Genomic DNA, 15,284 nt, shown 5'->3' with positions numbered 1-15,284 from the left:
CCTAGTCACTTTGATGAACAACCAGCTGCTAATGCTTTTTGTGCCAGCTTAACACACCAATTATTTTATGCTTTGGCTAAACAAAATCAAACTGATAGTTTTTAAAGGGCACTTTATCCTATCTTTTTGTAACATCCTCAAATGTTTTCCTTGAGACCAAATTGAATATATTTTTTGTGATTTCTGCCCTTTTAATAGGCCTTTAATTTGCATTAAAAGTGTCACGTAAGTGACAACTTGGATTTTCTGTAACTGACCTAGTTAAACATAGCACATATGTCTGGGAAGGAAGGTAAGATGATTATACCTTCATCAATTTCCAGAAGAGTAATCATAAACTCTGTTCTCAAAATAAAATGAATGAAAAATAATTTGCTAAAATATTACCTTGTGTAATTAAACATTTAAAACTAAATGCCAATGTTAAATTCAGAACTGTTATTCTGACTTACATTTGTTATGCTGAAGTGAATTGTGGAAGGACTCAAAAACTTGACTGGTACTGCCTTCTGAATGGCTTATATTTGCTGGACTAGTGAGGAAAATTTTAATTTGAAAGGAATGCTTTTCTTGAGAATGCTTCTTTGAAATGGTCTTTCTTTCTGCCATGTCTTTCAAAATCATATTCATAATTCCTATAAATTTCTTGGGTTTTAAATAGTCATTTCCTATTTAATTAATTAATATTTGTCATGTTGTCTGTAGTCTGTGATTTTTTTCTTGAGCTGGCTGGTCCTGGTTTGTCTGCCCAGTGTGTGCTGGATCTAGTTCTGTCCATCAGTGATCACCGCTAGAAACAGTGTGGGACTGGTTCTCATCTTGGTGGATGTTGATGGAGCGTTTGACCCTGGAACGTATAGGAAACTATTTCCTTATTTATGTAGTGTGGAGATTAGGATTTAAATACAATAAAAATGCTTATACAGAGGATGTGATGGAAGCAGTGGTACTGGGAGGGGAGCTAAGTTTGTAGTTGTAGGGGTTTTGGGGAGGTGGTCCTGGAGCACATTTTTGGGCTTAATTCATGTTTAATGGTTTCTTTAAATGTGTTAACTGGGGAAGTTTGCTGATATTAAAGCTTATTTGTCTAGCAGAGCATCTGACAGAGGATTGGGTGAGTCTAAGGATGACAGAAGGGTGGTTGATGGTAAATAGTTTGCAATGCAAAGGAGTTAATACACAGTGGAAGAGGAGGAGGAAGGCATGAGACTTTACTGTTATGAGATAGTATGTCTGCATAAAAGACACATGAATCTGGAAGGATCAGATAGATATTGTGTGCAGTGAGTGGAAGCAGGTGCTGGCAAAATTGTATACACACTGCGAACACCGCATGGAAGTTGTCAAGGAAGAAGACCTTGAGAAAGGATGTCCTAAACTCTGGGATATGGTAAGCCTGGTCATCTCCTGGGGGGAGATGCTTGGAGTTTGACCTAATATAACCACACTAAGGAGAATAGATACCACTGCTGCCAGTATCAATGAATAAACGCTGGAGAAGGAAAATTATTATTTCAGCTGAATGTCAATGGTGATGCAAAGTGCATTAGTTTAAACTGGCTATTACCAAGTTCAGACCAAATATTTGAAATAATTTTACATCATACAATGGATGAGAGCCTGAGTGTAATCTATACAATTACTTGTTACGGTGTTTGGGCACAGCATTTGTGACACAGGAGGTCACTTTTCAGTTGTTTCTTCTTAGGTGGGAGAAATGTTGCTGGCATTTCAAGCAGAGGTAAAATTCCTCAAGTTTTTCTTTAATTACAGAATTAATTGAATCAGCTTTCTTGTGTTTTGTGGGGCTTACTGGCAGCTTCACTAATTTTTTGCTACACTTGCTTCTTAATACTGGGAGTGCAACTTCAGTAGCTGCCTGTCATCTTTATAAATATAATAATTAGCATGCAATGCAGTTGAAAATTCAAAGGAGTTGTCAATCTGTTTATGTAGCACTCTGAGAAGAATTGTATCTAGAATTATTCAGATAATTTATCTGAAATTCTGTAAACAGAAACAGAGGTCTGTCTGCAGTATATTTATCTTCTATTCCTACTATTTTTAATCCATTCAAAGCCTACATTAGGACTGTACCACCTGAATGATGGTAATAAGCTCCACATAGGTGAGTTATGGTTTATTCAGCTGTACTCAATTTTGGAGTATAAAACAGGGCAAGTGGATAGCAATCCTTGTCCAGAAAACTTCCCATGCTTTCTGTGTCTGTGATTGGTGAGGTTAGGGAACCCCAGGCAATGGATACCCTGTGCCTTTGTCCACAAGTACCTCTTGTCCTTTTCTCACCTTTTTTTTCCAGGCAATTTTTTGCAGCCGTATAAATTACTGCTGTCCACAGTGTCCTTGTATTTAACAACAAGGGATTCCTTTTGGTTCTGAACTCCTGATGATCAATTTTCTTTTCTACTTCCTCATATAAGAATCATCAAGGCACCACTGCTTGTTTGGGAATTTCCCCCCTTGGGTTTTTTGCACATTCATCATAGTTCTGCCCTGCACTTTTGTCTCATTTTTCTTGGAAGGATTAACTCTGGAAACTCAAACAGTGTAGCCCTCTTAGAGCACACATGTATGAACTAGGTTTGAAGTGGGTCTGCCTATATTGCCATGTATTCTTTGCTGTAATCCAGTAGTACAGCCCTCAGCTTCCTGTGTTTGTCCAGAACTACTGCAACGGAACTGTGCTTTTAAGTCACCTAATCTTCTGCAGTCCCGTGATGGAGAATATGTAAGTTTCTGACTTCAGTGAGAGAAGTTTTGGATTTTCACCCATGCTGATTATGGCATGACCAGCTGAGGCTGTTTCACGCGTATTTCCTCTCTCTATTTACACAGTCTCTTTAATGCCATGTATATGCTGGGTTTGGAATTCAGCTATTTCGGGAGCATTTGAATTCTGAACACTGTGCAATATTTTTTTCTCTAGGTATGAAACATTTGTTTCCAGTGATTTAAAGGAAATGCAAAGTGTGCTGAATACATAACTGGAGGAAAACCAATTAAGAATTAAGAACTTCAGTTGTGTGCAGTTTACGTTTATACATTTAATAGATGACAATGTTAGTCTGGGGCCATTGAGCATAGTCAGACCTTTTTGTGAACTCGGGATATAATAGCATATTTTCAATAAAATCAAATGCAAAGTACCTGTTGGCATAAGAATTTTCTCATATATAGTCAGGTTAAATATTAATGCAAAGACTTTTGCTATTGCACATTTTTGTACATAGTTTTTAAATTTGGTATTACACTTTTTTTGCATAATTTAAATGTAGAAATCTGAACATCATGCTAGCTAAGTAAATTGTCATGTTTTACTGAAAGTGACCTGCACCGTGTATTCTTAGGACTGTGTGCCAGCAGCTATCTCTTCAATATTTAAATAAAAGAATTGCATTTTTGGATTGGAAAGCATGACAAAAATTGAACTCCCCTGAGAGGTTCTGTTCATTGCACTGCACTAATTACATATACTCTTTAATATGTGCTGGGACAATAGCAGCATAATGTTTCTCTCCACTAGTAGATTGGTCAAGGAATGTTAGAAATGTCTTTTGGACCTACTTTCTTTTTTAATTTAATTATCTTGTTGGCCAAAAAAAAAAAAAGCTGTGTGGTTCTATTTTTGTGTGTGCATTTAAAGAAACAACATTTAAAGACATCCTGTGTGTCACAGCAGTGGTCTTTATAATGGGTAGTTGTATATGATGATGGTGAATTTTTCAGCTCAAGTGAGTACTTTAGTCAAAGATTTGTTCTTAAAACTACCAGATCATATCTCAGTTTAGAATCGCCGCTGTATCAGTTAATACAGTAAACTTAATACATCAGCACAGAAGAAATGAGATTTCACAAGCGCTTTTATATCTCTCTATATAAATGTAAATGAATTTACTGTATCAGGATATTTCTGACACATGAGTCAGAGCTGAATTCAAAGAGACAATTTAAATATACAATATAATCCCTTTATTTTAACTTTGACTTAAATAAGTGGTTTTTTGTATACTGACTCAGAATTATTTTCTGAGTTTCTACTCTTCAAGTGAGTCCATTTGGTCTAGCAGCTCCCAAAGAAGAAAGCCTTTTTTTGCTCCCAGCACAGTAGCCACTTAGATCAACTGAAGTGCTCCTTTGTGGATAATACTTGGCTTGCTTTATTGTCCAAAGCTTGTAAGCACATCTTAAATACTGAGGGAGTATGTGTATGCTTTTCTGTTCAAGGATAATTCAAGCTAAGAAGCATGTGGGTGCATTCAGTTTTCTTCAACTGCACCTTGAGATTTTCATAAATTTTCTGACTTAGTAATTTTCAATAGGGACAGCAACCTTTCATGCTCTTGTCATTTGACTTATGGATTCACCACTTAAAATCATGTAGCACAAATGAAAGTAAATCAAATAGTGGATTAAACCTAATAATTTCTTTGCCTTGTAATATCTTACAGACCTTCAATTTATTTCAAAAGAGGTCTGTCCCTCTTCAGAAGTATCCTTCCTATGCTGTTGAGGATGAAAGAGGGGCAATTTGACTACTTCTTTTGGGCCTTTTTCTTTTCTTTTTCTCACTGTTAGAGAACAGAGTAATAAAGATCTATTATTGCTGATGTTTCTGTGATTTTATTTTGGGGCAAAAGTGTATTGTTTGGCATTTGGAGGCATCCTTGCAGAAGCTTTTGAATTTTTAAGCCAAGCGAATAAAGTTTAGGAGTTACTCCAGGTATCTGATTAAGATTCAGTGTTTTTTAGTAAATTGTATCTGAAGATAAAAGCTAATTTACAACCTATATTAAACTAAAAGATATCATAGTTAATCACAGCTACTGTCTGCTGCATTTCTTTTAAAATTTCCATTAAAAGGATGCATTCTGTGCGTGAATGGCAGTCGTTTACAAAATATGACTTTAGAAACTCAATTAATTTATGTTCTTTAATTTTAGATCTGAATAAAAAGCCAAGCTATCTGTTTTATATCACAATTATGCATGATTTATTTCTGATTATAGTAAAAAGGTGTTGAATATTAAAAGACTGGAAAATAAAAAATCATATTGTTTCTTTATTCTTAATTATTTGTGAGCTATTTCTCACTCAGTGATAATTTCTTTGGTTCCTGGGATGTTTATTTTTTCCTCTGTCAGGGACGTTGGCAAAAAGCAAACATGCTTTGTTGTGCTGGGGAAAAAATATTCAGCTGTTAATATTTTATCAATTCCATTGGGCCAAAGGTGCTGGCAGTAACCAGTCACCGGTCCTCAGAGTCTTGTCTTCATCCTTGTCATATGGGAACATTATAAATTATGTATAACTTTAGATGCTAGTCAGTAAATATCTAATATGTGATAGGTATTTTTGACTGAAATTACTTTTTCTCCTGAACTATTAATTAAGCTGTATTTTTTAGATTTATGATGTGACTCTTTTATAATATCAAGGAATATCTGAGTGCATTTTGAATGTCCGACCTGCACATGAATCCCAGCTTATTTTTTTTATTTCTGAATGCTGGAAAACTTTTTAATTCATCCTTGACCAGAGTAACGTTTCCCAGTTTTGTTTTGCAGAGTTTTATATGTTGTATTATCATCTTACCTTTTCCAGATATATCCATACTTGGAATTTTTTAGACAGTATCAGTATTGACCTTTTTTGTCTGTAGGGAAATGAGATTTTACGTCTGCTTTCTTCCTGTAGACTTGCAGATTTCTGTACTTGGGAAAATGCATATAACAATCTATCTGTTGTTTTTTCTTTCAAACAATGTGGTGTCTTTTTGTCTCTGGAGAAGGCATTTGATGACTTGGAAAAGGAGTAGTCATGCAGCTGTCAGGAAACTTATTTTCCTGTTTTACTAGCACCCGGAGAAAAGTGTGCTCCTTGTAATACACAGATGAAATATCTGCTGACATTGCCTGTGCTTCATGGATTGTCAGGGCTGTCAGGAAACTTATTTTCCTGTTTTACTAGCACCCGGAGAAAAGTGTGCTCCTTGTAATACACAGATGGAATATCTGCTGACATTGCCTGTGCTTCATGGATTGTCAGGGCTTAGTTCTTTTACACAGAAAAACACATTTGTCTTGAAAAACGGTGTGTTTCTGTGTGCACATTCATGGTCTCTACTGTTGTTATCTTCCAGGCCTGGGAGCCAATAGGATTCTCTTTCAACTTGAAAGTTAAACTTCTTAAAGACAAAAACTTACTTCAAAGCTATAATTAATTTTTTATTTATTGCATAGACTATTGTGTACTACATCATACAATACTTTATCCAAGGTTGAAGTCTCCTACTTGCAGTCCTGCTGAATGATGCTTCAACCTATGGATGGCTGTACAATGTGGCCCAAAGGAATTTTGGAGAATTGAAATGATGTGCTGTGAATATTTCTTATGTTTATTTACTACTGGCAATGCTTCTCTTACATTGCATGTTATTTTAACTGCTTAGGTTTACTGAATTCTCAGGTGTCAGGGTTTTTTATTGTGCAAGGTTCCGCTTATTTAAAGGACTGCTGAAGAGTTTCAATGTTCTGTTCCGTTCTTTAGCTGTACTGAATGCTGAGGAGTTTGAAATTCTCCTTACCATTATGAAAGGTGGCACATAGCTTGCTTTTAGACAATGTTGCTTTGTTACACTCTTGATTGATGTTCCTTATCTCATATAATTCAGCTGTTTGTCTGGTTTTCTTCAAATAACACCTTCACAGATTTCCTCAACAGCAATCTTGGAATGCTTAGCAGAAGTAGAGGTCAGGTTTAAAATGTAAAATCAAAAAATTCTTAAAAATTGCTCTTTCTTTGGTGTGATACTACAGAGAAGAAGTTACATTAAATGTAGTTTAGAAAGAGAAGGAAGAGGGGTATTTCTTGCACATCCTAACAAATAGACTTTTGTCCTTTATAGGAACAAACCTTGGCTCTGAGGAAAGAAGGGATAGGTGTTGTGTTAGATTCTGAACTGCCTCATCTCATTGGCATTGATGATGATCTTCTCAGTACTGGTATCATCTTGTACCACTTGAAGGTAAATACACATCTGTGTTTCCATAGCCTTTATATGCCTTACGATTTTTTCAGTAGAAAAATTATAGTATTGATTTGCTATCTATATGTAGTGCTCATTACATTCCTATGGTAAGAAAAGCTCTTTATGCTTCTCTGCTGTTGTAAGAAAAGCTCTTAAGAGGTTGCAAGTGATGAAATTAAAATAGCTGTTTAGGTTTATCCTGAGAATCAACTGGTCAACCAGAGATAGGTGTTTCATATTTTTATCTGTATGTATTGGTTTGTCATTCATGTAATTATAAAGCTTGACCTTTAAAATCCAAATCTAGATTGTCTCAAAACTGCAAAGGTGGTTCTGCACTGGACAGTTGAAACTTGAATTTGCTGATAATACTGTGAAATAAAGACTGTGAAAGCATTCTGAAAATGCTGTGTGATTCCTTTTTTTCATGTATGTTTAAATACATATTTCATTCAGGTTACCCTGAGAGAGTGGAAGGATAAATTATATTATTGTGGGGAAGATAAGGAGATTCCAACTGGAAGTAATATGTGTTTCTCTCTTAATTAGGAGGGCCAAACATATGTTGGCAGAGAAGATGCTATGACAGAACAGGATATTGGTACGGAATTTGGCATTTTTATATTCTTTCTTCTTCCAGTATCCTAATATATGAACTAAGCTTCATATGGTTTTTTCCCCTTTTCAGTTAGTTGTTCTGTGTTTTGTGTATTTTAATTTTTGGAAAATCTGAAAGTTGAATTGCATGGAGTTTACTTCAAAGAGCATGACTTCTAGCATAGCTTGTGGGCTTTAAGTATATTCATATACTCGTTACTAATTTATTTCTTGCTTCTCTTGAAATAGCACCTGTAAAAATACTATTCTTTTTCATATAGCACCTGTCACAATTACTGTAAAATCATTCTCTTAACTTTTGTATAATGACAGCATTGTTATACTGTTATATCTAAGTCTTGGGACTTCAGATTTGAGTTAAAAAAAATTCTGAATGTTGGTAGAAATCTATGGATTTTCCTATTGATTTCTTACCAAAGCAACTAAGTGCCAGATTTCAACTGTCCTATCACGTAAGTTTTACGTAAGTTCCTGGAAGGCAGTTCATTAAGTAAACTGCATCCTTTAATTCTTGGGTGAGAATCTGAGAGTCAGATAACTTAGTTTGGTTTATTTTCATGGTTCAAAAGTTGTCTGGATTTAATTTACTATAAGAAATTCCATGAAACTACCAAACGTGATGCTTTGGATTATTAAGCAATAGACATAATCATACATTATTGGAAGAAAAAATAGAAAGTAGCATAACTGATTGATAAAAGCCCTGAATGTCACAGGATGTAAGAACTTTACTTTAGGCTTCCTTTTGCCTACAATGGCATATTATATCCTGTCTTTTTAGATTTAAGCATGTTTGCCTTAAGGTCTACAAGTTTTCATTATTTCCTGGTAAAACTGGTCAAAGAATCTCTCTCTACAAATATGTGAATTATACTTTTCTGTTTTTTATTGGAAAGAAAGGAGCATTTGCTAATCACGCATCAAAGCACAGGAATAAAGAGCATTTCACCAAAAAAAAATGCAAAACCAACCCAGCACACTACTTTCCACTAGAATAAAACAGTAAATATTTAAGGCATGCAGGATGTGATAAAGGAAGGAAGAAAACATTGTCCAGAATAAAGAGAAAATATACTCTCAGATATGTAGTGCCATGTGTCTTAATAAATTATTATTAGCATGTTAATCTTACTGGTTGTGAGGAGTCTATAATTATGTTATCTTACTTCTTTGTGTTTAGTTCTTCATGGCCTTGATCTGGAAAGTGAGCATTGTATCTTTGAGAATCTCAATGGTACTGTGAACCTCATCCCACTGAATGGAGCACAGTGTTCTGTGAATGGTATTCAGATTACGGAGCCCACACACCTCAACCAAGGTATTACCTAGCTTAATGTCATTTTTCAGGCACAGCCTCTTCGCTTCTTCCTAGCAACAGCACTGAAAAATATTTGTGTGTATATAAAGGGGTTACTGTTTAATTAGTTTTAATTTCATGTCTTCTCAACTACAATCCAAAACCACCAGCAAAACCCCATGGTGTTTTTATTGTCAAAGAATTGCCATGTGGTGAAAAGAGAATTCTTTATTAATTTCAACCACTTCTGTCTTGGTTTGAAAGACAGGTGTCTGCCAAGGGTGGAACCTCCCTTGGAATGGAGAATATGACTCCTTCTCTCCGAATTATTATAAACTGAAATTAAGGGGCTTTCAGGCAAAGATATGAGAAAGAAAATAACAATTCTTTACCATGTATGGATAACAAGGCAAACGAACAACAACACCAGCAGCAACAACAAACAAAACTGGAAACCCAGTGACAGCCTTCTCGGCCGCAGGTGGTTTCCCCTTCGGTGCAGTTCCACTCACAGCCGGCAGGCTCCCGGCTGGGCAGGGCGGCTGTGATGATTCCCCTGCGCCTGCAGGGGGCGCTGTGGCACGAATTCAGTCGTGTCTCTCTCACATGGTGATGGCGGGCAGGCTGGACAGCAAAAATGGGCTGCAGCAGGAACCTCAGAGAAGGGACTGGAATGGCAAGGTGGGCTCACCTGGGGTGGCAAGCAAGAGGTAGCAGAAACTCTGCAGCTGTAGCAGAGGTCACAGGGTGTCCCAGCAGGCAGGGGGTGTGGGTTAGAGTGCAGTGAAAAAGCCCAGGGCACCGGCAGAAAGCAGTGGAGCTGGGCAGTGGCAGCTGAGCTCCTCCGCAGCAGCTGCCGCACACAGCCAGGGAGATGTGCCCTCTGGGAGGGGGTTGGAGGTTGGGGTCCTAGTCTTTTCCCCTGAGGCACCCAAACAGATGGCAAGGGTCCTTTTCCAGTGAGGCAGGGTGCCAGTAAGATCCCAGTTTAATGGCTGCTCTCATGAGCAAAGGCTCAGCCATGGCAGGGGAAATAGGGCGGGGCTGGGCTCCAGCAGCTGCAGCGAATTCCCCCCACAAGCAGCGGCTCTACCGTTCTCCTCTAAAACCAAGAGAGCAAGAGAGCTAGGAGATGTGCCCAGCCCCCTTTTCCCCAGCCCAGTTCTTCTGGTATCTTTGCCCCTCCAAGAGAAACCCTCAGATAAGAGAAGTGCAGCCAGGTGCCCTCCTCCCCTGAGCTGTGGCCACTTCTTTAGTCTCTCTTAAGTACCGGTCGTTACTGTTTCTTAGCAACAAAATGGGAGAAAATTCCCTAAGAGAAAGAAATCAAAAAAAGAAAAAGTCCTGAACACAAACAACTTCAATAATCTTGGTTATGGTTTGATAGTTACCCTTTGATTCTGTTCATTTTTACACAAAGTGAACTCCATGCCAGATTGCTGTAATGTTAAGAAAAAGAGTATAGATCTCTACAGGACTAAAATAATGTCAGAGGCACCCCTGTCCCTTTCCCCAAGTTTCAGCTTGTTCCTACTTAATACTATCACCAAATTCTTTTGTACAGCAGGAGATTGAGCTGGAGAATCTGTTTGCTGCAGTTTTAGGAAATGACAAGAAAGGAGAGGCTAAGCCTTAGGAAGGAAGTTTAGAGAATTACAATTTTAATATAAAAGCTTTGAACTCTGGAAATTAAAAAGCAGCCAGGACAGCTAGGAACAAAGATATATGGTGTTGGCCTGGAAAGGACTGAGTGCCAAGTGAGCTGGTGAGTGCTGCAGCAGAGCTTCATGATGTTTTATCTTCCAGGAGCACCTAGAATATCTTCCCATTTAGCAAGGAGCTGAAAAAGACCTGTTTAGGAGTGAGGCTGTGACACAGCTCAGCTGCTGAAAAACCATCTCACTTTACTTCCCTGAAAAGAAGCTCTCAGAGTAAGCTTAGCCTAACAAAGGAAGAATGCAGTGTTAAACAAGGGGAGTCTTGCATCCTTTCTGAAATCTCTCAAATGCTTCTAAAGGCTGCTTGCAGAAATGGAGGAGTTTTGGTGTAGAGAGGTGACATTGGCATTTTTTGTTAGGGTGCCTATTCCTTCATGCAAAATAAGAGGCATATGTGCTTGTTTCTATTACAGATAGGGGTGGAAAAGAAAAAAGCCCAGCCCCCTTGGTCTTAGGTTTGAGTAAATCTCATGCATAAATTATTAACAACATTGACATTAATAGCAAATAACACTGTAAACAATAAAAATTGAGTTGTGATGAATCATCTTTATTTTATCCTGCTGCATTTTGAAAGCAGAAAATGTTCAGTGTGCCTCAGAAGAAAGTAGGAGTTTGGATGCTATATCCCTCTTTCAGATGCATATTGATGAGCGGGAAAGACTCCACTACTAGAATAAGTAGTAAAGTAGGTATGTTTATTCCAGCGCTGGGACGCATGGGGGATAATTCCTCCAAAGTCATGTGTGCCAACAGCTGCATTCAGCTTGGTATATATCGGGTGACAAGTTCCATATTCATTGAGTTTCCCAATACACCTATACATATTCATTGCCTAGCCCCTCCTAGCCTCGCTATTACAGTGAGCCCAAAAGCCATTTACATCCGCATTGCGCTTGCGCAGTGTTGTCTGGTGGTCGTGGGCAGGGGTCTCCGAGATGAAATAGGAGTCTTCTCAGATGAAGTAAGGAGTCTTCCTCATCCTGAACTTTCACCTTTCCTCCCTGCTCATGCTCTTTATGCCCCTGAGCTAAGTCCAAACTTCAAGACTGGTTTGAGTCAGTTTTAGGTTAAAAACAGGATCTTTGGTCAAGATTCCTTCCCTTTATCAATAATCTCGTATCTTCTCATCCTGCTTTGGTAGGCACAGTAAGTGTTGGGCAAGTGGTATGCATTGCTTCTAACAAATCAATTCTTAGTAAATCATTTAACCTCTGCTTCCCCATCCCCCTGATTCAGTCCCCCCTTTTCTAAAGAGTTAGTAAATTCTTTTCCTAATACATAAATTCTTTTCCTAATGATTTTTTTCAGTAGGCATCCCTCAATGCTTTTCCATGTGTGTTTGACAAAGTAGTTAAAACTGGTAACCTTTTTAGTACTCGATAGTTCCAAATAAGCAACATGATAGACAGCACAAGGCAGGTACTAAACAAGGTTAATAAGACAATTATGGGATGATGTAATGTATTTAGGATACCAGTTGCGGTAGGTGACCACCCGAAAAGCGCGTCCCACCAGTTATGACTTGCATCTTGTTTTACTCTTCGCAAGATTCTGCTGATTTCTTGTGTGTCATGATGGATGGTGATTAAGGTCTTTTTCCCATTTGTTCAGATTTCTCCTAAAATTTCAATTAGGTCCTGATGTTTCACTAAATGCTTTACTAATGTTAGGTCCATCCCAATAGGTGTGGGTAGCAATTTATGGTATATGGTGTAGTTAGACCTTATCAATTGATGAGACACAACTGGTGCTAAATACGAAAAGTTACACGCAACAATCTTGGTAAAATTACAAATACAAAAATCAGAGTGATTCCTGGCAGCTACATTTATATTGCTGTCATCTATCTTCATAGAAGTGCAGATAATTCTTAAGCACACACAGCCTTGGCCAATATATACAAGTACAGTTTTTGGTGAAGTGTCTGGGTGGATCTCGAAGTGACAAATGCCTTGTTCTGCATCAAGACATATGTCTTTAGCATCAAGTGTATTACTTTTATAGATAAATCCTTGTTGTTCCCTTGTGATGCAAGATTCTAAATTTACCGTTTGCCATTTTTCTCCTACCATCTGAGCCCATACTCTGTGTTCGGAGGGGTAAAAGACTGTTCCTTCATGGTTTAGTCCCAATGCAACAATAGGATGAATTACATAAACTGTGGCATTGTGTATAGTAAGCACAAAGGCAGTGGCCGTATCAGTGATTGGGTCATAGGTGAAATTTATTAAGGTCCACCAGGATTGGAGCTTTCTTTCTAATTTAGGAGCATTATTCCAAACAGCTCCTTGGATTTCGATAGGGAAAACACCTTCATTTCCTTCTCTTATAATTAAGGAAGCTGTTGACTGCATCCATAATTGGGCTTGTATGCAGCTAAGGGCTAATGATACATTGTCCTGAGCTGTACCAAGTGTGTTTAATATCAGTTTGTGGTCCAGGTCACTGATTTTTGCGAGGTCTGGGAGTATTTTTGAGACTTGCCACCGGCTGTTTCCTAATGCTAATAGGGAGGATTGTAGGGACTGTTTTAATTTGGTCAGGTCACTGGTTGCTGTGGCCAATTTATTCATCAGTCTCTCTGAATCGATTCCATTTGTAACTCCCAGTCCTGTTCCCAGCATGCCAGTCAGGTCTCTCCGCATTCTGCCTTTGAGGGGGGGGGTTTGCTTCTGCAGCCAGGCTGTCCACCCTTCAAAGGATGTTTGTATTAAAGGGGAGCAGGCTGGTTGGATCTCAGAAATATTAATTTGCATTAGTAGTTCTAAACGCTTAAGAGACCATTCTGGATTAAACAGCAGTAATTGCTGGCCTGTGTTCCTCACTTCATAGGGGCCAATCTCATAAATCCTTGGTTCAGGTTTAAGTGATGTGACCTGGGTTTGGATCCGATTGCCGGCATAGGTTGTAGTAGGCCTAGCCATGGCATTTTATCTGGAATTTGAATGAGAGCCCATTGTTGTCCTGGCCCCAAAGACAAACTACTTCAATGGTCTGTAGTAATGTAAAATTATACCAACAATCTACTTCACTTGAATGACTACAGATTTCATTATGTTTGTCTATAGGAGTAGTTGAGACACTAATTTGGGTTGCTTTTTAATGAGTAGTTCCGTTAATCGTTTGGCTTCCTATTTTAATTTCTTCTCCTACAGTTCCCTGAAGCTGCCAAGTTTTTTGTTGTTGTTCCCATTCTTGCTTTGTATACATTTGGTTTCCATGCATGACTACAGTCAGTAGGTTTAAATCCATTAAATCAGAATATTTCCCCACGAGTCCAGTAAACTGCATAAAGGCTTGGGACCATATGTCTTCTCTCCTATGAATAACTTCCCAGCTGGAGGTTACAATTATGACTGTAAAAAACCCCAATTTTCTGGGTTATACTTGCGTGCCACCCTAACATTTTCATTTTGTTTGGGTAAACTTCAATTTCAGGTCATCATCACCAGGGGTCACTTTCCAAGGGGCCTCTGGAGCCTTCTTTACTCGGGTATGGTGAATCCAGTTCTCTGATCTTAATCGCGGTGTAAGTGGTGAGAAGTACCCGGAATGGTCCTTCCCACTGTGGTTCCAGAGTCTTTTCTATAAGAGACTTGACATATACATAATCTCCAGGCTGAATGTCATGTACAGGACCGTCCAAGCCTCGACTTCGGGTTCCAGCCACGTTTTCCAGTTTCTCTAAGCTGTTTGTCTGAAGTAATCATATAGGTGGCTAACGTCTCTTCCCCTGTTTGGGTAGATATGCCTTTCTGTACACCATATGGTCTCCCATAAAGTGTTTTGAAGGGCCTTAGTATTTCTTCAAGTCTGGGCTAGGTCCGAATTCATAACAGTGCAAGTGGAAGAGATTGGGGCCAGGATAAGTTAGCTTCTTGCCCTAATCTCACAATTTACTGTTTAATCAAATGTTTCCTTTTCTCTACTTGACCACTCAACTGGGGGTGGTATGGAGTGTGGAGTTCCCAATCTATGCCTAAATGACGGCTAGTTTGTTGTACCACCCTTGAAATAAAATGTGGTCCCCTATCTGAGGACATTGTGGCTGGAACTCCGAAGCACGGTATTATTTCTTGTAGTAACGCTTTGGTTACTTCTCGAGCCTTAGCGGTTCTTGTAGGAAAAGCTTCTGGCCATCCTGAAAAAGTATCTGTCAGCACTAGCAAATATCGATACCCCCCTTTTCTCGGAAGTTCCATAAAATCAATCTGCCACTGCTGTCCAGGCCCATGGCCTCTCCCAGTTTGGCCCATTTTCGGTTTGGGGGTATTTTTGGGATTAGTCTGGAGGCAAAGGGTACACTGTCGGGTTACCTGCACAACAGTTTCGTAGAAGTTTCTAGCGATAATTTTCCCAATTAAGTAGTTATATAGGGCATTTGTTCCCCAATATGTTTTCCGGTGCTCCTCTCTAACTACTGGTGACCATAGCAAAGGAGAGGGAATAACCAATTTTCCTTCTGCAGTGATAGCCCATCCCTCTTGGTTAAATGTTCCCCTTTCATCTTTAATCAATTTCTTGTCCTTTTTATTTTATGTTGGCTTACCCTCTAGGGAAAGTTGTCCATCTGGGATCAAGGCTCCAGTTGTTGTTGCCT

General features: G+C 38.6%; 1 protein-coding gene across 8 annotated transcripts in view; it reads left to right on the top strand.

Annotated features, from left to right (window-relative positions):
- LOC138107604 (kinesin-like protein KIF16B) overlaps positions 1-15,284 on the top strand; it is a 181,513-nt gene that overhangs the window by 62,642 nt on the left and 103,587 nt on the right. For all 8 annotated transcript variants that reach the window (XR_011149635.1, XM_069009024.1, XM_069009023.1 and 5 more), the window contains exons 13-15: positions 6,926-7,045; positions 7,598-7,649; positions 8,847-8,984. Coding sequence is in view for 7 of the 8 variants with exons in the window: in XM_069009024.1 (XP_068865125.1) it covers positions 6,926-7,045; positions 7,598-7,649; positions 8,847-8,984 (310 nt within the window). In the remaining variant the exon portion in view is untranslated. The remainder of the gene's footprint in view (positions 1-6,925; positions 7,046-7,597; positions 7,650-8,846; positions 8,985-15,284) is intronic.

This window comes from Aphelocoma coerulescens, chromosome 3 (assembly GCF_041296385.1).
Source record: "Aphelocoma coerulescens isolate FSJ_1873_10779 chromosome 3, UR_Acoe_1.0, whole genome shotgun sequence".
NCBI lineage: Eukaryota > Metazoa > Chordata > Aves > Passeriformes > Corvidae > Aphelocoma > Aphelocoma coerulescens.
The sequence above is the reverse complement of the archived record's forward strand: the minus strand, read 5'-3'. Positions and strand labels throughout refer to the sequence as shown.